Consider the following 27,327-nt stretch of genomic DNA (forward strand, 5'->3'; position numbering starts at 1 on the left):
ATTTGCTAGTGTATATATGTCAATGCTACTCTCTCACTTCATCCCAGCTTACCTTCCCCCTCTCCATGTTCTCAAGTCGATTCTCTACATCTGTGTCTTTATTCCTGTCCTGCCCCTAGGTTCATCAGAACCATTTTTTTTTAAGATTCCATATATATGTGTTAGCATACCCTGAGAAAATCATAATTCAAAAAGAGTCATGTACCACAATGTTCACTGCAGCACATTTACAATAGCCAGGACATGGAAGCAACCTAAATGTCCATCAACAGATGAATGGATAAAGAAGATGTGGCACATATATACAATGGACTATTACTCAGCCATAAAAAGAAATGAAATTGAGTTATTTAGAGTGAGGTGGATGGACCTAGAATTTGTCATACAGAGTGAAATAAGTCAGAAAGAGAAAAACAAATACTGTATGCTAACACACATATGTGGAATCTAAAAAAAAAAAAAAAAAAAAAAAGGTTCTGAAGAACCTAGGGGCAGGACAGGAATAAAGACGCAGACGTAAAGAATGGACTTGAGGACATGGGGAGGGGGAAGGGTAAGCTGGGACAAAGTGAGAGAGTAGCTTTGACATATATACACTAGCAAATGTAAAACAGATAGCTAGTGTGAAGCAGCTGCATCACACAGGGAGATCAGTTCCGTGCTTTGTGACCACCTAGAGGGGTGGGATAGGGAGGGTTGGAGGGAGATGCAAGAGGGAGGAGATATGGGGATATATGTATATGTATAGCTGATTCACTTTGTTATAAAGCAGAAACTAACTTACCATTGTAAAGCAATTATAATCCAATAAAGGTGTTAAAAGAAAAAATAATTTTTAAAAAAGGACATATACATTTTTTCAACAGAAAACTAAAATTAAGGACCGACATGAGGAAGTTCTATAATGCCAAAGGGAGACAGAGAGGAAAGAGACATTTATTGAGTGTCCATCACATGCCAAGATTGTGCTAGGAGGGGCTTCCCCATACAAATAGTGGTGAATTCAGCTGACCATGATTCACCTTCAGTCATATAATTAATGGGAATTTATTGAAAAAAAAATCTCCTAACATCTTTTTCTCTTATTATTTCTTCTTACTTGGAAATGAACATTTATAACCTACTGGAGGTGAAACTCACCAAGTAGTTGAATAGGATGTGAGAGGTCTGAGCAGGAAAGTCTCCGATATTCAGGAGAAGTTTGCGCAGCATGTACATTAACTCATCCTGAAAGAACAACAGAATTTCTAGGTGTCATTCAGCTGCCATGCTGTAGGAAATAAAATTAACTTCTTGAAAAGCAAGGTGGGGGGATTTTTCTTACTTTTGCCCACATGTTGATTTCTCTTATGTTCAGAATTTTAATATAGTATCTGTGATACTTGTTAAATAGCATTTAAACCAACTGTAACACCGTCTCCTAGAAGCTAATATATGAAATTACTAAGCAATAGTCAAATTTTTAAATAAAAATTTAGACTATGTCTATAGGTCACAGGCTAATCACAGGAAAGCTGTACATTTAGTCATCTCTATTTGCTGTGGCTTCCAGGTGTGATGGAAATGTGAGGAGGATCTATCTTAAGAAACCATTAAACAAACTAGGTTTATTGAACTTCATACTTCTGCTTCCTACGTTTCAAGTCAAAGAGATAAAGCTGGGCCAAGAGAGGATAAATGGAGGTGTTTATAATTAACCTTCCTTTCAGAAACTTAATCTTCCAGTGAACAGGACCATAACACAGAAATGAAGAAGTAATTTGTAATCATCAGGGTATTTTGCCATTGCTCAGAAAATGACTTTTATTTGGCATAATCTTCTCACAGGGTGACCTGATAAATTAGATGTTTTGATTAATGGAGAGTTTCAACATACTCTAATAATACTACCTGCACCACATACTACCAGCCAGTCAGAATTCAGTAAATGTACCAAACGCTGAAAACATTAAACTGAATTTAATCATTGTTTAAAAGACTGAGAATCTTTCAGTATCTTAGGGTCATTACTAGCAGTTTAACATATACATACGGAGACATCAGTTAATGGAGAAATTCAAAAGAAAACAGCCAAGTTTAATTTGTTCATCATTATCATCATCCAAAGTACTTCTCGGCTATGTGTCAGAGGACACCAATGTTGCATGCATGTCACTATAAAGTCCACTGCTTGTTTTTAACCATGTTCACACACATAGCTACATAGCTACACTATAAAGAAAGAGGAATTTACTTGTCTATTGCTGATGGTCAGTTTTTCCAGGAAATGTCGAAGAACTGTTGATGGATCTTCAATTAGACAATTCCATAAGACTTGCTGGGCCACAGCACTCACTTTAGAAGAGAAAGGAAATTGAATATTCATCTTAAATGGAGATAAATCTATTAGATAAAGTATTCGAATAATTTACTAAACTTTAATAGGTCTCTCTCAAATTATTGCCTTACAGAGGTTCTGTGAACTCTTTTTCTATTGAAAGGCAGGTATCTGTTCTTTTTGTTGTTGTTTCTGAACATTTTAGCCTATAAGGAAAATATGACAAAAGAGTATAGGATGCCCTTTAAATATTAGCATTGCTTTTGTTAAAAATGCATTTGTGATATACAATGGAATATCATTTAGCCATAAAAAAGGAAATCCTCCCATTTGTGACAATATGGATGGACTTTGAGGGTGTTATGCAAAGTGAAAGAAGTCAGACAGAGAAAGAAAAATGTATGATCTCACTTACATGTGGAATCTAAGAAAAACCCAAACTCATATATACATAGGACAGATTGGTTACTAGAGGTGGCGGGGTGGGTACTGGGGGGAGGGAAGGTGGTCAAAGATTACAAACTTCCAGTTATAAGATAAATAGATCCTGGGGATATAATGTACAGCATGGTGACTATCGTTAACAATACTGTATTGTATACTTGAAAGCTGTTAAGACAGTAGTTATTAAAAGTCCTCATCAGGACTTCCCTGGTGGCACAGTGGTTAAGAATCTGCCTGCCAATGCAGGGGACAAAGGTTTGAGCCTTGCTCCGAGAAGACCCCACATGCCGCGAAGCAACTAAGCCCGAGCACCACAGCTACTGAGTTTGCACTCTAGAGCACACAGGCTACAACTACCGAGCCCATGTGCCACAGCTACTGAAGCCTGCGCACCTAGAGCTCGTGCTCCACAAGAGAAGCCAATGCAATTCGATGTCCACACACTGCGACAAAGAATAGCCCCCGCTCGCCGCAACTAGAGAAAGCCTACGTGCAGCCACGAAGACCCAAAGCAGCCAAAAATTAAAAAAAAAAAAAAAAGTTCCCATCATAATAAAAACTGTAGCTATGTATGGTGATGGATGTTAACTAAACTTATTGTGGTAATCATTTTGTAATGCATACATATATCAAATGTTTATGTTGTATACCTAAAACTAGCACAATGTTATATGTCAATTATATTAAAAAAAAGAATACATTTATGAATCTTTGATTTGGAAATTACCCTAATGTTAACAGTGGTAAGTATTTATTAAAGTCCCACTTCATTGTTTACTGTATGCAGAAAATCCTAAAGTAATTATTTGGTTTAGAAAATATGCTTTGTTTAGGATGCACATGAATTAGATATGACCTTTTACGGTTCACATGAATGTTTTAAATAATAACTCCCACAGCAAGATGACACAGTTGAGCCAGTAACAGTTAGGGTCCCCACTTCTAATGAGGGTGTCTTAGGAATAAATAATTATTCCTAATGTGAAAGAAGGTGCTACTTCTTTGGGAAAAGTGGTCAGGCTAAGACTGCCTGGAAGTGCCCAGGCTAAGAAAGCAGATGGGTAAAAGTGAGTAGGGGGTAAGCATTAGATGATCTTCAGTTTAAATGGTTTAGTTTAGTTTTCTAAACTAGGAATATAGAGTTTAGCATAAATTTATTTTTCAGCCTATATTTAAAATAAATTATACCAATTCTTTTTGCTTCAGAAGCTAACCATCCAATTAAAATTGAGCTATATAAATAATTTAACAAGAGATATGTAAATATAAGCTTTAGCTTTCATGTATCTTTATAAATAATTAAAATAGATGTGGGTTTTTTTTAAGTTGAAATTGGTTGCAAAACTATCTTTATAACACTATTTTTATTCTAATTGCTAAGTACGGTAGTTTAATGCTTAAAACATGAGAAATACAGAAAAAGACAAAGAGGAGAATAAGACTGATAAGTCTACCAACCATCAAAACAACTATAAACATTTTGGAGTATATTCTTTCATATACATGAAATATATATATTTACATGTCTCTTTAAATAATATCATATAGAAAATACTCTCCGGTACTCACATTTTTAATTATAAATTGAACACTTTTATGTTAATATTTTTCTAATGTGCACAGAATGCTGTCATATGGAGGTACCATGATTAACTAATTGCCTATTGGTGGATATTTAAACTCTTTTCAAATATTTGTTATTCTAAAAATGCACAAGGGGGATTCCCTGGTGGCGCAGTGGTTGAGAGTCCGTCCACCTGCCAATACAGGGGACACGGGTTCGTGCCCGGGTCCGGGAAGATCCGACATGCCGCGGAGCGGCTGGGCCCATGAGCCATGGTCGCTGATCCTGCGCGTCCGGAGCCTGTGCTCCGCAACGGGAGAGGCCACAACAGTGAGAGGCCCGTGTACCGCAAAACAAAAACAAACAAACAAAAAAACTGTACCTGCTACTCCATCTTCCCGCACCTCACCATCCTCCATCAGGTGGACAATGGGGAGCACTGCTGCACAGATGCATGCCGGGAACACAGCCTGAGGGGGCTGAGGCACGTGGGGGCTGGGCGTGTGTTCGGTGGCATGCTCCTCATCTAAAGAGGGAGACAGAATCGGCGTGCTTTTCTCAGTTCAAGACCTACTTATGGAACATTTTTTTTCTGTGCAGATACCTAGTTGTGCCAGCATCACCTGTTGGAAAGACTATTCTTTCCCCCATTGACGTTTTATGGCACCCTTTTCAAACTTGAAATCAACATACATGTAATGGTTTACTTCTGGTTCCAATCTTGTCCATTGATGTGTATATCAACCCTCAAGTCCATACTGCACAATCTTGGTTACTGCAGCTCTGTAGTCAGTTTTGAAATGGGGAAATGTAAGTTTTCCAACTTTGGTCTTCATTTCCAAGATTACTGTGCCTATGCAAGGGTGTGGAACAATTGGAACCCTTATGCTTTTTGGTCGGAATGTAAAACGATACAGACACTTTTGAAAATAGCTCGGCAGTTTTCCTCACAAAAGTTATACATAATGGTTCATAAGAGTGTAATTCATAATAACCAAAGGGTGGAAACAACCCAAAAGTCCGCTCTAACTGGTGAACGGATAAACAAAATGTGGCGTATCCATATAATGGAACATTATCTTGTAATAAGAAGGAATGAAGAACTGATACACGTGGCAGCATGGACTGACCTTGAAAGTATGCTGAGTGAAAGGATCCAGTCACAAAAGGCCACATATTATATGATTCCATTCATATGAGATGTGCAGAATAGGCAAATCCATAGAAATAGAAAGTATATTATTTCTTGTCAGGGTTGGGGGGAGTGGTGGATGAGGCATGACTACTAATGGGTATAGGGTCTCTTTGGGGGATAATGAAAATATCCTAACATTAAGTAGGGTTGATGGTTGAACACTCTACAAACACACTAACAACCACTGCATTATGCACTTCAAAAGGGTGAATTTTAGTATATGAATTATATCTCAATAAAGGTGTTAGAAAAAATATAGATATGCCTTGGACTGCTGTGATTAATTAGCATTGGTAATTTTTGGAGTTTTCCAGGGTTGTGCAGTGAAGGGTTGAGAACCACTAGTTTCCGTACAACTTTTTGATGACTTTATAAATCGTGATGAAATCTGTATAATCATGAAGGAGCGAGTCCCCAGACAGTTATTTATCATTAGAGAAGCATAGTTTTTAAATTCTTAGAACTGAAGAGTATCACATTTCTCCCCTGGAATCAGATTTCATTACAGGACTGGCACGAGCTTTGTTCTTCCTTTGATAAATTATTCCAGAACAGCATCCTAAAGCATCCTACTGAGTCTTAGCTATGCACTGGAATCACCTGAGAAGATTTTAAAAACACTGAGGTGCTTGAGTCCCACCCTTAGAGATTCTGATTCGGTCTTGGGTAGGACCTGGGCATTTTTAAAAGCTCCCTGGTTGATTGAAATGTGTAGCCAGTGTTGAAAACTGTTAACTGCCTAGAATGATGTTTTATTGAACCCTCAGCAATATGATGACATGTAATATAATTAAACTAGAACCAACTTATCAAGGACATTTGCTGGATTAAATCAACAATTTTTTTTAGAATACCACTCATCTAATATACATTTTTAAACTTTAAGATCATGAGACAGGTTATTTAATGAAGACATGTAATGAAGTGAGATAATCATATCAAATAAAAATTGTTTCAAAACACACAAGTCATGAGGAATAAAGGACACATTTGTAAGAGGACACACCTTCAGCACTGACGGCTGAACGCACTGACCAGACTGACCCTCTGCGGAAGGAATAATTCCTGTGGGAAGTGCTGGAGGTACAGGATGGACTCACAGACAGTCGACGGGATGCCAGATTGGTGACTTCTTCTACTGGCAAAGAAAATGGGGAACGTGAACTTTGGTTTTGTAACAGAAAAGTTATCATCACTATTATAGTTGTACTTACATCAAAGTGTATATAGCTCTCATAGCATAAGGCTTAAGTAATTTAGAGTGTACTTTGGTGAGGAAAAAACACCTACAGAAAGGGAGATAGAAAATTCCTCCCAAAGATTTCACAGAAGTGGGGCAGAGAATCACTGAATTTAGAATGGTTCAGAAATCATTTTTCTGATACCAACCAAAAAACTGTCTGCACTTGTGAAGGCTGAAAGTAGTTAATGGACTAACCCCATTTTTAATGATGAAAGACTGATTGCGTGTTTTAGCACACACTCTGGATTCAGCTGTTGCCTGAATCACAGTCACTGCTTGGTCCATTATCATATTAGTTCATTCAATGTGGCTAATGTCCTCCTCTGTAAACAAGCCAGCTCTAAACACTTAGAAAAAGACAACTTTTTTCTCTTTCTTTAGATAGTGTAAGGAGGTAAGAGAGAGAGATAGAGGGAGCATCTCACCTCATGTCACATAAAATCGTCAATGTTTATTTCAAAGCAAGTCCTTTCCCTTTTGTGTGACTCAGCGCACCCCACCCCCCACAAAGAAGTCCAGTGTGTGGAGGGCACCTTCTTCTTCTGGCTCTGAGTTGGGTGTGCAGGTGGGCTCATAACAAGCCTCCTGGGTGATGGGGATGGCGGTGATGAGGCTGGCTTCTCGACCAAGACGTTTCTTCTCTTCCTCCTGTTGCAAGTTCTTTAAGATGTGTTCTGCCCTTTGATGGGAGCGGGACACAGCCCGGGCTGAAAAGGATTTCTACGGAGACATGAAGGCAAGTTTATTTACTAGCAACTCTTCTGCAAGGTCACATGTATAAAGAGTGTTCTACTAAATGTAGACACAGATGTGGTACTTTGTTCTCAGGAAATGTTAGGGCATCCGTGATCTAGTTTCATGGAGATTTATTTGTTTGCTTCTTTTCTACCAAGTTTCCAGGCTATGTACAACTAAGACATTCTTTTTCATTCAATCTAGATAATTCTTCAAGGATGTTTGTAATTTTGGGAAAGAAAAAATGTTATTTTACCTAATCTTATTTTAGGATAAAATATCAATGATCCACTCTTTAAACACATCGAATAAACATTTTTAATGCTCTGTTTCCTTCCAAAATTTCTTGAACTGGTTCTAAATGAAGGACATTTACTTCATAAGGTTAATGAAAGGGAAAGTCAGAACCATGGGAAGGAGGAGGAAAGATCTCTTTCATGTAAAACAATTAATTATGTGATTTATTTCATTTTTGTATCTTAAATATCTACCACACTGCAAATACTTAATATTTAGAAATATTAATGTTAAATAATAATAAATATAAATAATAGAAAATACAGTGGCACACTGTAAATACTTAACAATATTTATAGAAACAAAGCTACTGAAAGGAAATTATGAGAGTTGGTAGTGTTACTATGGTTGAATGTAAAATCTGACTCTGTTTACCAGCAGCAAAAGCATAACAGATAAGAAACAATAAAGGAGAAAAGATTCACTTTGCAAAGGGGCCATTCTATTTTTGCTTAATCATGATGCTTATGCTGAGATAAATTCCAAGAGCTCTGGGGATGAAGTCATTGGTCTCAGAGCAGGGAAGTGATCACTGATGTTCTTCACTACCAATTTGAAGTAATGTCTATGTATAGTAGAAACTCCACATCTTTGTTGGCCAGTGGTCACATAGGATTAAAGAGACAGACAAGGGGTGTTGGTTACTCTTCTAAAGGACAGCAGTCATCGAAGCTCCCTTTATGCAGGGTCTTAACATAAGACTAAAGGTTTCCAATAGTGGATGACACAACAGCAATTAAGGGCATTTGATGGGCCACATGGCAATTCATTTTCAGAGCCAGGGGTTAAGCTGGTTTATTATAATAAGATAAGGGAAAGATAACTGGATATAGAATTAGGGGCTTTGGCTTGAAATTCACTGTGAAATTGGGAAGAGAATGAACTTGACTCAAATGAATCTATCCCATGTATGAGAAAAAAGCCAATGATCTTTATACCAGTGGTTCAGATGCTGGAGGGAAGAACCAAGCGTGCCTTTGTCTGGCACAAAACCATCAGATATGAAAGTGGTGTTGGCAGAAGAATTAAAAGAAAAATATTCTGATGGGTAAAGAGTTCAAACAAACAGTTCAAAGAAAACTACAAATGCCTAGAAAATATATGTATGACATGCAAAAATGTTCAACCTCACTTCATATATTCAACCAACTTTTTAAAGATGTGTGAATAAAAAAGCCAATAACTTTGTTTTTTGCCATTCAATGTGGCATTAAAAAATAATACTAGTTAATTTGACTAAAGAAGACATTTTCCTATTGTGTTGTATAAGGGTAAAATGGTACAATCATCCTGGGGATATTTTGTGAGATATATCAGAAATCTTTAATATTCACATACCAATTACCCTAAATCCTGTGGGAAATTATGCAAGCAAATAATCATGAATTTGTGTATAGAGATGTGTTCTTTTTCTATATTTGCTTTATCTTCCAAATTTTCTACATTATCTTGTAATCTAGGAAAATGCTATGCAATAGGTGAAAAAGGCATATTTTGAAGATTCATTTTTTCAAAAGGTACATATTCTTGGTTCTTGTTTATAAATAGACTGGGTTCTAAACTTAACTGTTTATAAATTATATTACATAGAGCAGTAATGTATTAGAATAGCATAAGACTTGAGCTCTCAGAGTGATGTTTCTGATGATGATACTGATGATCAATAAGGTAAAGGACAGACTAAGGTCCAAACAAGGACAGCAAGAACAGGCAACTCAATTCTTTTTTATTCATCCAGAGTCAACTCAGTTCTCTTTCTTATTCATCCAGAGTCAATCTCATTAACTTTTGGGTAGCTTATGTAGGTTAAATGAATTGTTTGTTTTATAATAAAGAGAGGCAAAAGCACTACCTTTGGGTAAGAAATCAATGCCTAATGCTTTTAGTAGCTTTTATTATAAGGTGGCTGCTTCTATGATTATGGAACAAAACTGTTTTGGCTTTTAGAGGTCTGCAAATGCTCACCCCAGATGTTAGCTCCTTCTATCTCACAAGAACTAAAGGCCTTTTGTGGTTGATTTTCTGTGCTGTTATTACATTCTTATGACAACTGTCTCACACATCCATTGTTCTCTCTTACATGTATACCATGGAGCCTGAAGATATTAGAAAGAAAGTGCCTGTTACTCACAGACTGGTCTTCATTAATGGGATCCTGGACACTCCCGCTGCACTGAGGGACCCAAGGGGGGTCAAACATCGGGATAGATGGCATTCCAAGCACTGGGGAGGGCAGGGTGAAGTTTATACTGGGAGGCGGGATCTGTTAGTTGATATCAGAAGAATGAAGTAAGATGGAAAATAAGCTAGAATGATTCTGAAGCAAAATTATGACATAATCTTTTAGAGCAGAGGATGTTATAAAGCACATGAAGAACGTCTCTGGGCCTCAGTTTACTCATTAATAAAATGAAGAGTTTCAACTATATGATCTCTATTTGTGTTAATCACCCCATCCTCAAAAGAACATCTGTGTTTATATAGCAAAATGTATGGAAGACTACACCCCAAACTTCTATGTGCTTACCTCTGGGTATGGTGCTGAAATCTTTAGGTTTATAGAAAGTTGATTTTCTTACTCTACATTCTTATATTTCAATTTGTTTTAAGGACAAGAATTCACTCATATATGAGTTAGGTTTACTTATGTAATCAGAGAGGGAAAAAAAGAAGCATCTCTTGAGACATACACTGTGGATTTGAGGTTCAAGGACTGAAATGAATCTTGGGTTAGGATTCCTAATCTAATACCCATGTTGGATGTATCCCTCACCTTAAAAATCTGCTGTGCTCCCTCCTCCATCCGGGGCCACACCTGATAGCGAAACCTCCAAAGCGTGTGGAACTTAAGGACAGCGTTCAGCCGCTGCACGGTCTCCGGGTGGTGGAACTCTGATGTCAGCATATCAGACACGGCCTCAGGGACTTTCACCGCACACAACAGGAACATGGCCGCTAAAGACAGTCAACAATTCATCAGCTACACATCTCTTAATTTTGCATGATTCCTGGGGATAGGGAGAAGGGGAAAACTGCTTCTGTCTTTTGAAAATGACTACTGAGCTACAGAGCCAAGCCCCCAGCACTGGCAAAAGCAAAGCCTGTTTCAGCACCTGGAAAGCAGACTTCACCCTTTGTGCCTCCCCCAGTCTTCCAATATCTGATGCGAGGGCAGTGACAGCATGACATTTCAGTAGAAAAACTCACTCTAAGCAAAGTTTCCTTTGGCTCACAGTGAAAAGTGAATGCCAGAGGAAGCAAATGAAGAAAGGAAATTACAAGCTGAAATGTCCTTTTTAGGAAATGGCTAGAGTCATCTCAGAGTAACCCTAGGACAGTACATACAAATGTCCATTTAAAACTGTCTCAGTTCCATTAGTTATATTAAAAATAACATTCATCATCCGGTGAGTGGGCACCACTGGGAAACTCTGAGGGCACGCAAGTGGCTGACGTGTGGTGGCTTGAGGAAAGGAAGATGAGGGACAAAAAGAGCCTGCCATGTGGCTGAAAGGGTCTCGGTGCTCCGTCCAGGTGTCAGGCCTGAGCCAAGTAGGTGGGACAGCCGAGTTCAGGACACTGGACCACCAGAGACCTCCCAGCCCCACGTAATATCAAACGGCGAAAGCTCTCCCAGAGATCTAAATCTCAACGCTAAGATCCAGCTCCACTCAATGACCAGCAAGCTACAGTGCTGGACACTCTACGCCAAACAACTAGCAAGATAGGAACACAACACCACCCATTAGCAGAGAGGCTGCCTATAATCATAATGAGTTCACAGACATCCCAAAACACACCACCAGAATGACAAGATCCAGCCTCATCCACCGGAACACAGGCACCAGTCCCCCCCACCAGGAAGCCTACACAACCCACTAAACCAACCTTACCCACAGTGGACAGATGCCAAAAACAACGGGAACTACGAACTTGAAGCCTGCAAACAAGAGACGCCAAATGCAGTAGGTGAAGCAAAATGAGAACACAGAGAAAGGCACAGCACATGAAGGAGCAAAGTAAAAACCCACCAGACAAAACGAATGAAGAGGAAATAGGCAGTCTACCTGAAAAAGAATTCAGAGTAATGATAGTAAAGATGATCCAGAATCTCGGAAATACAATGGAGAAAATACAAGAAACGTTTAACAAGAACCTAGAAGAACTAAAGAGCAAACAAACAATGAGGAACAACACAATAAATAAACTTAAAAATTCTCCAGAAGCAATCAACAGCAGAATAACTAAAGCAGAAGAACGGATAAGTGATGGGAAGATAAAATAGTGGAAATAACTACTGCAGAGCAGAATAAAGAAAAAAGAACAAAAAGAATTGAGGAGAGTCTCAGAGACCTCTAGGACAACATTAAATGCAACAACATTCGAATTATATGGGTCGCAGAAGAAGAGAAACAGAAAGGGACTGAGAAATATTTGAAGAAATTAGAGTTGAAAACTTCCACAATATGGGAAAGGAAATAGTCACTCAAGTCCAGGAGGCACAGAGAGTCCCATACAGGATAAATCCAAGGAGAAACATGACACAACACATATTAATCAAACTATCAAAAATTAAATACAAAGAAAAAATATTAAAAGCAGCAAGGGAAAAACAACAAATAACATATAAGGGAATCCCCATAAGGTTAAGAGCTGATCTTTCAGTAGAAACTCAGCAAGCCAGAAGGGAGTGGCAGGACATATTTAAAGTGATAAAGGAGAAAAACCTGCAACCAAGATTACTCTACCCAGCAAGGATCTCATTCAGATTTGATGGAATAATTAAAACCATTACAGACAAGCAAAAGCTAAGAGAATTCAGCACCACCAAACCAGCTTTACAACAAATGCTAAAGGAACTTCTCTAGGTAGGAAACACAAGAGAAGAAGACCTACAATAACAAACCCAAAACAATTAAGAAAATGGTATTAGGAACATACATATCGATAATTACCTTAAATGTAAATGGATTAAATGCTCCAACCAAAAGACATAGACTGGCTGAATGGATACAAAAACAAGACCCGTATATATGTTGTCTACAAGAGACCCACTTCAGACCTAGGGACACATACAGACTGAAAGTGAGGGGATGGAATAAGGTATTCCATGCAAATTGAAATCAAAAGAAACCTGGAGTAGCAATTCTCATATCAGACAAAATACACTTTAAAACTAAGACTTACAAGAGACAAAGAAGGACACTACATAATGACCAAGGGATCAATGCAAGAAGAAGATATAATAATTGTACATATTTATGCACACAACATAGGAGCACCTCAATACATAAGGCAAATGCTAACAGCCATAAAAGGAGAAGTCGACAGTAATACAATCATAGTAGGGGACTTTAACACATCACTTTCATCAATGGACAGATCATGCAAAATGAAAATAAATAAGGAAACACAAGCTTTAAATGATACATTAAACAAGATGGACTTAATTGATATTTATAGGACATTCCATCCAAAAACAACAGAATACACATTTTTCTCAAGTGCTCATGGAACATTCACCAGGATAGATCATATCTTGGGTCACAAAGCAAGCCTTGGTAAATTTAAGAAAACTGAAATCGTATCACATATCTTTTCTGGCCACAACACTATGAGACTAGATATCAATTTCAGGAAAAAATCTGTAAAAAAGAAAAACACATGGAGGCTACTACTAAATACTAAATACACTACTGAATAATCAAGAGATCACTGAAGAAATCAAAGAGGAAATCAAAAAACACCTAGAAGCAAGTGACAATGAAAACACGATGACCAAAAACCTAGGATGCAGAAAAGCAGTTTTAAGAGGGAAGATTACAGCAATACAATCCTATATCAAGAAACAAGAACCATCTCAAATAAACCACCTAACCTTACATCTAAAGCAGTTAGAGAAAGAACAACAAAAAAAGCCCAAAGTTAGCAGAAGGAAAGAAATCATAAAGATGAGATCAGAAATAACTGAAAAAGAAATGAAGGAAATGATAGCAAAGATCAATGAAACTAAAAGCTGGTTCTTTGAGAAGAGAAACAAAATTGATAAACCATTAGCCAGACTCATCAAGAAAAAAAGGGAGAAGACTCAAATTAATAGAATTAGAAATGAAAAAGGAGAAGTAACAACTGACACTGCAGAAATACAAAGGATAATGAGAGACTACTACAAGCAACTATATGCCAATAAAATGGACAAGCTGGAAGAAATGGACAAATTCTTAGAAAAGCACAACCTTCTGAGACTGAACCAGGAAGAAATAGAAAATATAAACAGACTAATCACAAGCACTGAAATTGAGACTCTGATTAAATTCTTCCAACAAACAAAAGTCCAGGATCAGATGGCTTGTCAGGCGAACTCTATCAAACATTTAGAGAAGCGCTAACACCTATTCTTCTCAAACTCTTCCAAAATATAGCAGAGGGAGGAACACTCCCAAACTCATTCTACGAGGCCACCATCATCCTGATACCAAAACCAGACAAAGATGTCACAAAAAAAGAAAACTACCAGCCAATATCATTGATGAACAAAGATGCAAAAATCCTCAACAAAATACTAGCAAACAGAATCCAACAGCACATTAAAAGGATCATACACCATGATCAAGTGGGGTTTATCCCAGGAATGCAAGGATTCTTCAATATATACAAATCAATCCATGTGATAAATCATATTTACAAACTGAAGGAGAAAAAAACATATGATCATCTCAACAGATGCAGAAAAAGCTTTTAACAAAATTCAACACCCAGTTATAGTAAACACCCTGCAGAAAGTAGGCATAGATGGAACTTACCTCAACATAATAAAGGCCATAAATGACAAACCCACAGCCACCATTGTTCTCAATGGTGAAAAACTGAAACCATTTCCACTAAGATCAGGAAAAAGACAAGGTTGCCCACTCTCACCACTCTTATTCAACCTAGTTTTGGAAGTTTTAGCCACAGCAATCAGAGAAGATAAGGAAATAAAAGGAATCCAAATTGGAAAAGAAGAGGTAAAGCTGTCACTGTTTGCAGATGACATGATACTATACATAGAGAATCCTAAAGATGCTACCAGAAAACTACTAGAGCTAATCAATGAATGTGGCAAAGTAGCAGGACACAAAATTAATGCACAGAAATCTCTTGCATTCCTGTACAGTAATGATGAAAAATCTAAAAGAGAAATTAGGCAACACTCCCATTTACCACTGAAACAAAAAAAATAAAATACCTAGGAATAAATCTACCTAAGGAGAAAAAAGACTTGTATGCAGAAAACTATAAGACACTGATGAAGGAAGTTAAAGATGATACAAACAGATGGAGAGAAATATCATGTTCTTAGATTGGAAGAATCAACATTGTGAAAATGACCTTACTACCCAAAGCAATCTACAGATTCAATGCAATCCCTATCAAACTACCAATGGCATTTTTCAGAGAACTAGAAAAAAAAATTCACAATTTGTATGGAAACACAAAAGACCCCAAATGGCCAAAGCAATCTTGAGAAAGAAAAACAGAGCTGGAGGAATGAGGCTCCCTGACTTCAGACTATACTACAAAGTACAGTAATGAAGACAATGTGTACTTGTACAAAAACAGAAATATAGATCAATGGAACAGGATAGAAAGCCCAGAGATAAACCCACGCACATATGGTCACCTTATCTTTGATGAAGGAGGCAAGAATATACAATGGAGAAAAGACAGCCTCTTCAATAAGTGGTGCTGGGAAAACTGGACAGCTACTTGTAAAAGAATGAAATTAGAACACTCCCTAACACCATACACAAAAATAAACTCAAAATGGATGAAAGACCTAAATGTAAGGCCAGACACTATCAAACTCTTAGAGGAAAACATAGGCAGAACACTCTATGGCATAACTCACAGCAAGATCCTTTTGGACCCACCTCCTAGAGAAATGGAAATAAAAACAAAAATAAACAAATGGGACCTAATGAAACTTCAAGCTACTTCACAGCAAAGGAAACCATAAAAAAGATGAAAAAACAACCCTCAGAATGGGAGAAAATATTTATAAATGAACCAACTGACAAAGGATTAATCTCCAAAATATACATGCAGCTCATCAGCTCAATTGCAAAAAAAAAAAAAAAAAAACCCAATCCAAAAATGGGCAGAAGACCTAAATAGACATTTCTCCAAAGAAGACATACAGATTGCCAACAAACACATGAAAGGATGCTCAACATCACTAATCATTAGAGAAATGCAAATGAAAACTACAATGAGGTATCACCTCACACCAGTCAGAAGGGCCATCATCAAAAATCTACAAACAATAAATGCTGGAGAGGGTGTGGAGAAAAGAGAACCCTCTTGCACTGTTGGTGGGAATGTAAACTGATTCAGCCACTATGGTGGTTCCTTAAAAAAACTAAAGATAGAACTACCATACGACCCAGCAATCCCACTAATGGGCATATACCCTGAGAAAACCATAATTCAAAAAGAGTCATGTGCCACAGTGTTCATTGCAGCTTTATTTACAATAGCTAGGACATGGAAGCAACCTAAGTGTCCATCAACAGATGTATGGATAAAGAAGATGTGGCAAATATATACAATGGAATAGTACTCAGTCATAAAAAGAAACAAAACTGAGTTATTTGTAGTAAGGTGGATGGACCTAGAGTCTGTCATACACAGTGAAGTAAGTCAGAAAGAGTATAACAAATACCGTATGCTAACACATATATATGGAATCTAAGAAAAAGAAACTGGTTCTGATGAACCTAGGGGCAGGACAGGAATAAAGACGCAGACATAGAGAATGGACTTGAGGGCACAGGGAGGGGGAAGGTTAAGCTCGGACGAAGTGTGAGAGTGGCATGGACATATATACACTACGAAATGTAAAATAGAGAGCTAGTGGGAAGCTGCTGCATAGCACAGGGAGATCAGCTCAGTGCTTTGTGTCCACCTAGATGGGTGGGATAGGGAGGATGGGATGGAGACACAAGAGGGAGGAGATATGGGCATATATGTATACGTATAGCTGATCAATTTGTTACACAGCAGCAACTAAAACAACATTGTAAAGAAATTACAGTCCAATAAAGACGATAAAATATTTTTAAATAATAAAAATAACATTCATAAGGTAGACTCTATTAGAAACATCTACCCTTCCAAGAGGTAGAAGAGATTGAGAAACCAAAAGAGATTTCATGAACCATAATACCATTGTTGTTTTTTTGGGGGAAAGCCAAATATGAATAAGAGAAAGATCAATGCTATGATAAGTTACGAAGTCAATGAATAATGAGGAAAAGAAATACATTCGGTAGCACAGATGGAGGAGCCAGTGTTGATCATAAAAATGTAATTTAAAAACTCTCTTGTACTTTTTCTCAGATCCTCAAAACATGCTCAGGCAAATGTTAGAACAACTGGGGTTGAATCCCAGCTCTGAAACTTCTCTCCTATTGATCTTGGCCAAGCCTCTTAACTTCTTAACCTTTGTTTCTCTATTGGTAAAATGTCAATGATGATGATGAGAATGAGGATGAGGATGCTGCTGATAGCTGCCTCCAAATTTGTTGTTAGAATAAAATAATGTATGAGAAAGTGCTTTGTGACATGAAAAGTACTACAGAATTCTAAAGCATATTTTATTTTTTAGAGGGAATGTGGTGTATGGAAAGGGCATCTATTTGTAGTCAAAAGATCTGGGTTTGATTTCCTGGCTCTGCTAATTCTGAGCTGTGTGCACTTGGTTAAAAGTCCTTTCAACCTTCTGAGTTGGATTTTGCTCATTTATAAAATCACTGTTATGAGGATCAAGTAAGATAGTGTGTATGATATAGTTCTGTAACAAATGTGAGCCTCTGTCATCAGTAGCTTTTGATAATCTGTTTCTTAATCCTACCACCTCCTTAAATTTCCACTTTTCTCCTTTCTTTACTTTTCTTTAAAGTGTACTCTGTCTCAATTTTTAAACACCCTCGTCACTCTCTAAGTCATTGCAGTTGGAGTTCTACCTCAATCTCTTTACTGAAACAGTTTTCTTGTAATGCTCACTAATCAGCAGATCCAGTGGTATTTTTACAGCATCTCTTTTCTTTAGTTTTTAACACTTTCATAACAATCTCCTTGAAAAGGATCTTCCTCTACTTCCATGGTTTGAGATTACTTAAGTTCTACTTTTCTGGTCGTTTTTCTGGGTTTTGCTGGTCAGCTCTTCTTCCTGTCCTTTGAAGGTAGAGAAGGCCAATGGCTTAGTGTTCATTCCTCAGCCCTCTCCTCTATACCAAGAAATCATCCTCCCCCGGAATCATTTCTCCCCTGGAAATAATCCTCTCTCATTGCTTCAGCTGCCACATACATCAAGTTTTCCCAAGTTTCTCTCTAGCTATGGCCTTTCTCATTAGCTTTAGTGTCATATCACCACTGATATGTCTCCTTGTCATCTAAAAATCTCTGTTTCTAAAACCAAGCCACTCCACTCATTGCTGCCACATTAAACTTGGTAATAATTCAACACTATATGCAACATTACTCTTTGGCTCAGAACCCCTGAGTGGTTTCCCACAGTTCAGTGGAAAGTCCACACTCCTAACCCTGTTGTTCAAGGTCTGTTACAATGTGAGACCTGCTCACTTGCCTAATATTACAGACTAGCAACCTCTTTACAAAAGCCACTCCAGTCTCAATTCCTCCTCAGGCCTTCCAAATCAACCCAGTGCATTTCCACACCCCATGTGGCTTTGCATACACCATTTCCTCTTCCTTCTAGCATTTCTTAAAGCTCAGTCCCCCTGTTCATAACTTCCATGAAAATGTCCATGGCTGTCCCATATTTAGGGAGCATGCCCTTCTCTCTGAAAAATACTTGGTAGAGAAGCAAAAATCTGATACTTAATGTGAACAAAGATATTTTACAAAGACATTTGATGCAGCATAGTATAAAAAAAGCAAAAGGCAAGAATCAACTAAAATTTCCAGGTTAAATAAATTATGTTATATCCATTCATTCAATGGAATATTTGGTAGCCATTAAAAAGATAGGTAGGGCTTCCCTGGTGGCGCAGTGGTTGAGAGTCCACCTGCCGATGCAGGGAACACGGGTTCGTGCCCCAGTCCAGGAAGATCCCACGTGTCACAGAGCGGCTGGGCCCGTGAGCCATGGCCACTGAGCCTGCGCGTCCGGAGCCTGTGCTCTGCAACGGGAGAGGCCACAACAGTGAGAGGCCCATGTACCGCAAAAAAAAAAAAAAAAAAAAAAAAAAAAAGAAAAGGAAAAAGAATAGGTAAACTTATAGACTGATGTTAAAAATGGTCTCCTAGGGGCTTCCCTGGTGGCGCAGTGGTTGAGAATCTGCCTGCTGATGCAGGGGACACGGGTTCGAGCCCTGGTCTGGGAAGATCCCTCATGCCACGGAGCAACTAGGCCCGTGAGCCACAACTACTGAGCCTGCGCGTCTGGAGCCTGTGTTCCGCAACAAGAGAGGCCACAATAGTGAGAGGCCCGCGCACCACGACGAAGAGTGGCCCCTGCTCACCGCAACTAGAGAAAGCCCTCGCAAAGAAACGAAGACCCAACACAGCCAAAAATAAATAAATTAATTTTTTTAAAAAATGGTCTCCTAGAGAGAACTCTTAACCCCTTCTTGTTTGGCATTTCTTAATTCAAATTTATTTTTGTTCAAATTTTTAATATGCCTCAGTTTACCTTTTAACAGTCCTGGTGTCAGAAGAGGGAACCAAAGGAGAACCCACCCCGCCAAGAGCCCACAGGAGGAATGAGCAACCCGGCATAGGTATCTGTTGAGACCTTGAGCTTGCTGCTTTCTTGCTGCCTCTGGAGGTCATGGGTAAGACCCTCTCAAATCCTAGCACTGAAGTTTTTGTGTTATGAGCTTGCAGACTTTATTTGAGCCTTTCTTTTTCATGCTGGGTCCAGAAACCGGCTGGAGTTGGAATGAGTCAGACTTAAAAACCAGACTGGGCTCAGGAATGGACTGGTTCCAATTTAGAAACCAGACTGGATCCAGGGTCAGACTGGGTCTGACTTAAAACTGGACTGAGTCTAGTGTGAGGTCTCAGGTGAACAGAATTTTTATTTTTATTTTTTTTAAGGCTGAACAAGTAGGTTAACTATACCAAAGGTAATCTTGAATTACATTGGCCACAGTGGAGAACTTTAAACCATCTTAAATAAGCCTATCTGTTTATGAGTTATCCTAGAGGAAAAAGTATTTCAGCCAGGCACTCACTATTAAGGGTCGAGGGAAAATTATTTTTCCTCCTTACAGTTACTGGTGACCAGGATGAGACCCACTGGAATGCCTCCCTCACTCTGGAGCCTGCAGACATCATCCTGGGAAAACTGGCAGAAGCCGGCAAAGAGTAAGAATTTTTACTAATGTCAGCTCCCCCAGACCTCTACCTGTGGTGCCTGGTTGAGAGAAGAAGGTAAAATTTCACATTGCCACTTCCTTTCCAAATTACCAAAAAAAAAAAAAAAAAAAAAAAGGTTATTGATCCTTTCTCTCCCAGGGACAGCTATTGCCTTCTTGTCCATCTCATTTTTTGTCCTGAGAACTTAGCTTGGCAATCATCAGGTTGGGGAACTCAAAAATATAGCCAGGCAGAAATGTGGGTTACATTCCATTTGTGGCTAGGGTCCTACCATTGCCAGCTCTCAGGGGAATTGTCTAAGTCCTTCTTTCTTTTGGCTATCTTTGGGAGTGGCTCTGGATGTCGTGCTCATGGGGTAGTTCAATACTGCCAGGAATATTTACTGTTTGTCTCGCTCAAACCTGACAAGATATTTGAAAAAAAAATTTTTTTTAAATTAGCTCTATAGTCAGAAGTTGACCAAATTGGAAGCTGATATTCAGAGCCTGATAGGAACTATTTTTTAGGCCTTCTCCCCTAACCTAAAATAAAATATGTACCCAGAGGGAACAAAATACGTCCTGAAGCCATTGTAGAAGGATTTACTGAAGCTTTCCAAAGACACACAGCTCTAGAATGCAGGAATCTTCTGATTTCCATCTTAAAGCTCTTCTCCCTGATATAAAGAAGTAAACTAAGAATAATGTAGTTGGATGGTTGGGTCAGCATCTTGATATTCAGGCTGCAACCCAATCTTTCAAGGAATTAAAAACAACTGTCTAACACACTAAGTCTTTGTAAGAACAGAAATGTGGCTCTAGAAACAACTCAAAGCCCACCTATCCTTTTTACCTATCCCTAAATTTCCCCTATTTACCTCAAAAGGCTTGCAGATATTGTTAAAAAAAAAAAAAAAAAATTGGATTTAGGAAACAAAAGCCTTTTTTGGAGAAATTTATATCTTTTCTCTGTGCCTTTGAGATATAAACGTTCTACCTGGTCTTCTCTAGGAACCCAAAGCCATCTCTGGAAATGTAAACTTCAGGGAAGTAATTCTTATCAGAAAAAGAAGGGAGCTGTTTTGGAAATTAAGTGAATGAAAAATCTTAAAAGTCTTTTCCACAAATATTAGTAAAAGTTTTAGCTATCTGAGCAGGTAACCTTAACTTATTTTATCTGCCAGAAACACAATTTAGATCCAACTGTTCTTTTATAAACTAGTCAGTTTTGCATTATCATACCTGTCTCATGGCTAAAATTTTAAAACTAAAGCTATAAGATCTCTGCATCTGTCTGTATGTTTATGTATATCTCTGTTCATATGTTGTAGATCTGTGATATTTTTCTACCTTTGGATGGTATTGCCAAAATTAATGTGTAAAGAGCTCTATTAATTGGCTTAAAGACAAAACAAGCATTTACATAAATCAAGTATACTCTCAGAAATCCAGAAACTAACAGAAATTTTTTTCAAGTTCATTTGATCTAGGATAATCTTCAGTAAATAAAAGGTGGTTTAAGTTTGTTGGTTTAATCAAAATAGGTACATCTTTAGAGTTATTAGCATTAAATATAATACTTTTATCCTACCTAGGTTTCCTAAAAGTCAAATAAACTCATGTTATAGAATTTGTCAGAAAGAAAAATAACTTAAAATGATGGTTATCTATTTAATGTCTCACGAAATTTTCGTGAATATTCTAAACATAATTGTTAAGAACAAATAAATTAAATAGATGTAAATAAAAGTTTACTTTTTAAAAAAGTAAAAAGTTTATAAATTTTCAACATTATGCTTATGGTATGTCTACTTAAAAATAGTTTCTAAAATCTTTTTGGTAACTTGAAACAAAGTTATGCTGAGATAAGTTAAATGATGGATATTCACTGAATATCTAGACCATTTCCAAATAAGATACAATACTGAAATATTAATTACTGAACATAGCTTTATCTACTTTTGGCTTCCTTTTCAGAGGCACTAAAGATATTTGGGTTTATTACTAAACAAGTTTTGTGCCACAATGAAAAATTTACTGAGAAACAATATACTTCCAGAAATCGTGAAATGTATTTATAAATTTGCCAATCCACAGAATGCTAGTATAACAGACACTCCACAATTGCTTACATCTTAGTTTCACTAGGAAAAAACAGTTCTAAGTATTAAGAATCCTAATCAATATATACAATTAAAACTACTTAGAAAACTTCATGGAATTGAACCTTGGGTCCATATCCCTCAGTTAAAAAGGGCTTCTCCAAACTCTTGGAACTGCATACCAGCTGGAGACCTAAAATTAAAATTGACTAAGGAGGTCCTTACTCAGAGGCAGATGGCATCTTGTGGTAGACAGCTGTCTCCCAAGATTGCAGATCAAGGTCTTTAACACCAATATGAAATGTTTATTCCTTTTGCCTTTTCACTACTTGCATTTTTTCTCTGTTAATGCATAGGAAGATAATGTTCCTTAACTCTGGCAACTGTTGATGAATCTACTGCTAAGGCCGTAGCTGAACAACCAATGTCCCAAGATTTTCTTGCTAAGGTAAATTTAAATAATCGAATTGCTTTAGATTAGTTATTGGCTGAACATGTGCCATAGCAAATGTCTCCTGCTGCGCCTTGATCAACATCTCTAGTATTGTAGCAAATACAGAAAATTAACAAACAAGCCACTTGGTTAAACAGGTACATCCTTTGATTTATTTGATACCAGCTAGTTTGGTTCACTGGGGCCCTGGCTAAGGAGTACACTTTAGTCTCTTGATATTATCCTCCTAATAGTTATCACTGTAGTCTCTGTGGTGTGTTATATTCTCTCAAAGGTCTTAAATGCATGTTCACAGCCATCAGCAGTACATTAGCTGGTCTTACTGTGCTTGGAGAAACAGAAACAAGTGAACAACGAGATGAACAGCAAAACAATTCTTCCACGGACATGACATCATAACCTATGAGTTTCACAATGAGACAAGAGAAACTTAACTCTGATGGCGACAAAGAGTGGCATTAATACTAAATTTTTGGTCAATTTTTCACATAGGAGAGGATGACCAAAAGGGGGAAATTGTTAAGTTGTTTTAAAAGGAGACCATTAGACTGAGGTGGCTCTAATGCCATGGCAGCTTACATAAGCAAACCAAAATCTATGCCTATAAACACCTCAAGGTTACAAAGCAAAATGCTAAGGGTAACCTATCACAAACAGCCAACTAGGCTTTACGTTACAGACAATCAATAATTGCCTTTCTTTGCTTCTGCCTTTTCTCTATAAAAGTCTCTCCCTGAGCTACTCTTGGTGGAGTGCTCCTAACCACTTCTAGCTTGGCACTGCCTGATTGGAATCAATTTTCGCTCAAATAAACTCTTAAAAAAGTCTCCTAGATAAAAATGCAAAATGCAGAAGTCTTTATGGTATGTCCTATTTGTGTGAAAAAGGAAATGTTATATATATATATATATATATATATATATATATATATATATATATATATATATATATATGCATAGTTTACCCTAGAGGTTTCCTGGGAAATTTAAAAATTGTCACCTCTGAGAAAGAGGACTGGGAGTCATGGGAAAGAGGGTGATACTTTTAAACTTCATACACTTTTATATTATTTGAATTTTAACCATGTGCATTTTCAATTAAAATAACTATAAAATAAAGGAATATGCACAAAAAGTGGAAAACGATGAAGAATCCAGATTTTACCTCTACCATTTGTTAGCTATGTGGCTTTGGACACGTCACTTAAATTTCACAAATTTATTTTGATATTGTGATTTAAACACAGACTATTACTCACATAAAATTTAATAAAATTAATGATGGTCGTTCATGGTCAATCTGGGAAGTCACAACGCACAAAAAGAATTTTATCTTTTGTGAAACATAGTGAAAATGTAGGTTCTGGGGGAAATCATTCTCTATAATTTGGTAACATCTTGGGAGAGACATGCTGCCCTTGTGCAAACTATACAGTGACATGAAAAGGGTGCACACAGAACCTAGGCCTGTTTCTGTTTAGTGCACAGCTCTGTCGAGAGGTCCAGCCATTGCTAGCAATCTGACCTAAGGGTGAAAATAGAATGAATGTGCCTCTCTCGTTTAAACGCTGGGATTAGTGGCAGCAGGACCAGAGTTCCAGGTAGTTTTTCTTTACCTGCTGCCCCCGCCATGTGCTCATCCATGCTGAGCAGGAGCTCCCAGGCAGCTGGCTGGATGTCTCCATACATCTCCTCCGTCAGAATTGGTGCTGCCTTGATTAGCAGAGATAAGGGAGCAGGCGACAGGCTCATCACCTGGGAAAAGATGGAAATGATGTCATAAAATCTTTGAAGACACTGATTGCTGTACTCCTCTAGAGTGTTAAGTGTCACTTCCCCTCTCTCTGCTTTCCTTAAATGACCTTAAAATACGTTCTAAAGTGGGAGCGTATTTATTGGCATGATGTATAATAAGCTTTATACCCTATTAGTTGATGTATAATTACTCCCAAATTGTATTAATTTTATAATACTTTCACCACAAAAATTAATTTGCAAACACCTAGGGAATAAACTGTAGAATAAGTATAGCTCTGTGAGAAAGAAGGACTCCAGCCAATATATCTTTGTGTTTAAAGTCCTGGTGGACTTTCATAGCATCTTATCTTCCTTCCTGTTAGAAGTTGATTTCCACTGGAACCTGTGATCAGCCTCTAATTTATAAAGGAGTTCCATTCAGAAAGTTAGTTTTCTAAGCCAGTGAACTTGGATGGCATTTTCCCTTCAAAACATTATACACTGCAGTTATTGCTCCAGGTTAGCCAACAAAATCCCATTTAATCCATTATTTCAAATAATTTTGGTGATAAATGTAGGTTTGTGGCAAGTCTAGGTCTTTAACCATCATTTAAAACACTTTCTAGAAAAACATGGAACTTTTTTTTCTCTTCCCCTGGGAAATTTATTATGATTTAGAGTTTAGGTTGTAATAACAATATAACTGTGTCAAGCACTGGATAAGTAGCTAAATATACTATATTTTTTAATCCATGCAATAATTCTTTGAGATGGGTCTAGTGTTAAAATCCCCATTTTAGAGATTAGGCAACTAAAACTGAGAAAAATTAAGTTAACTTGCCCAAGGTCCCAGAGCCAGAGCAGCAGGTATAGGATTTGAATCCCGACTGTCTCATTCCAAGACCTATGAGCGTCGCTACCACACATTGGTGGGAAGCTGGCTCCATTAGAGTGGAGAGAGTGGGAAGAGGCATGGTTCTAGCCAAGCTCCCCAAGCCTTGTCTCTGTGGAAGTTGGTTGTCCAGCAAGAAGGGATTTTTCCTTGCATACTTGGTAGCACTCTTGCTCACCAAATTAGAGGGGCCTTTATGCCAACATTGTGCCAGTTGTCATTGTATGTCCCAAACATTAGTAAACAGGATATCTGGAGTTCCCTCCTTATTACTGCTCCGTGAACATTTCTGATCCATGCATCAGTACCTGTAGTCTGATGTATTTCAGCATCCCGGAGTCCTTTTTCCCCTCTAGGTTGGCATCTGAAACTCTCTTTTTCAGAGAAGGTGTCCTCAGGCATGATTTATCTGAGCACTGGAAAGAATATAAGATAAGTGACGAAGAGCGTTGTGTTCTCTCAAAACCCAACGGTGCTGTTCTCCTCCAAATTCTCCAAACAACCAACTGGTTCTAATGCAACAGATAATTTCAGTAAGGACTTTTTATGGGCCTGCACTTTCTGAAAGTGATAAAAGCAGTTAATTTTGTAATGAAAAGGTAGCTTAGGAGTATTTAGCAACAAACTCCTCTTTTACCACTGAGGAGACCAGGACCCAGAGAGGTGGAGTAGCTTGACCAAATTGCAAAGCTGGTTATTAGTAGAATAAGGAAAGGACAGGATCTCCTGATTTCCATTTCAGGGCTAATTATATTCCACCAAGCTGTTAAAAACACAAATCTTTTTAAATATTGCCAGTTAAAAGCCACTCTCTCTGATAATCCCTTTAAAGGGTTGGATGTTACAAGTTAATTATTTGGAAGAGAAAATGTTTCACAGAGGAGTGTTAGGAAGTGAAAGAAAAGATTCATCAACGAAGTATGAGTTCATAGCATCCATCATCCAGGTAAAGTGTTTTTTTTTTTTTTTTTTTTAAACCCATACTTGTCTATTGGAGGCAGCAGCTCTTCTTTCAAATTGTCCCCTCAACCAGGGTCCAGAATAGGCCTGACATCTGCATACACACGGAGGAGACATTTTCTTCCCCTAACTCTCTAAGTGCCAAGGAATGGAGTGGACAGAGCAGCTGGGAGAATGATTGCTCCAGTGGTGGCAGGCCCTTGTTTATTTATCCTGAGTCCTGATGCCTCCAGTTTTGCACTCCAGGCTGTGCAAACAGGGAATCCATCCCTTTGCACAGTATAAATGCTCATCTGTTTTTCCAGTGACATGTCAATGAAACACTCTCTCCCTCAGTGCCAAGGGAAAACAACTGAACTCCTTAAGAATTTCTGAACAGAGCTTCACAGTGTTATAGATGGAGATATTTTGAAAGAAAAGGCAAATCTCAAAAGTACATGCATGTTCCAAGAAAGTCTTTCAAAACTCTGACAGAAAGACCCAAGACAATGCATCTGTTATGTGACCAGTATGGAATGAACTTTTAAACGAATCTACTTGGAAACAAATGAATCAGAGCTCTTGCTGTGTTTTCTAAAGATTAAAAAAAAAAAAAAAAAAAAGCGGAGGCACATACTTGGGAACACATATCATTTGGGGAGAGAAATCCTGCTTGGGAATAAATATCATCTGGGGAGAGAAATCCTGCAATGCTTTATTTCCCCCCTGAGAATGTAGAAGCAAAATATAGCATAAATATCATGCTTATTTTATATAATTTGAAAACTTCTAAAATCATATATGGCAATCATTTTCCATATAAATATAGGGGTGTATCTGACTTTGTAAAAAATCAAGGTATTTAAAAAGTGGCATCTTTCTTCTTTTATTCTATTTATTTTAAAAAATGTAAATTGCAGAATACCTGGAAAATACAAAAAATACTATGAAGAAGAAAATAAAAATCCTTATAATCCTCAACTCAGTGATGGCCATTATTTGGTTCCTTTCAGCCCTTTGTCCCCCTATGCATCTTAGCAAAGC

General features: G+C 37.8%; 1 protein-coding gene across 3 annotated transcripts in view; it reads right to left on the reverse strand.

The window, feature by feature from the left end:
- The window catches only part of UNC80 (unc-80 homolog, NALCN channel complex subunit), a 239,604-nt gene that overhangs the window by 62,716 nt on the left and 149,561 nt on the right, over window positions 1-27,327 (reverse strand). For all 3 annotated transcript variants that reach the window (XM_060106372.1, XM_060106370.1, XM_060106371.1), the window contains 9 exons: window positions 25,653-25,760; window positions 24,332-24,470; window positions 10,569-10,750; window positions 9,927-10,058; window positions 7,297-7,483; window positions 6,527-6,658; window positions 4,708-4,851; window positions 2,234-2,334; window positions 1,141-1,227 (listed from right to left, as the gene is read on the reverse strand). In XM_060106372.1, coding sequence (XP_059962355.1) covers window positions 1,141-1,227; window positions 2,234-2,334; window positions 4,708-4,851; window positions 6,527-6,658; window positions 7,297-7,483; window positions 9,927-10,058; window positions 10,569-10,750; window positions 24,332-24,470; window positions 25,653-25,760 — 1,212 coding nt within the window. The remainder of the gene's footprint in view (window positions 1-1,140; window positions 1,228-2,233; window positions 2,335-4,707; window positions 4,852-6,526; window positions 6,659-7,296; window positions 7,484-9,926; window positions 10,059-10,568; window positions 10,751-24,331; window positions 24,471-25,652; window positions 25,761-27,327) is intronic.

The sequence above is a fragment of the Mesoplodon densirostris genome, chromosome 8, assembly GCF_025265405.1.
Source record: "Mesoplodon densirostris isolate mMesDen1 chromosome 8, mMesDen1 primary haplotype, whole genome shotgun sequence".
NCBI lineage: Eukaryota > Metazoa > Chordata > Mammalia > Artiodactyla > Ziphiidae > Mesoplodon > Mesoplodon densirostris.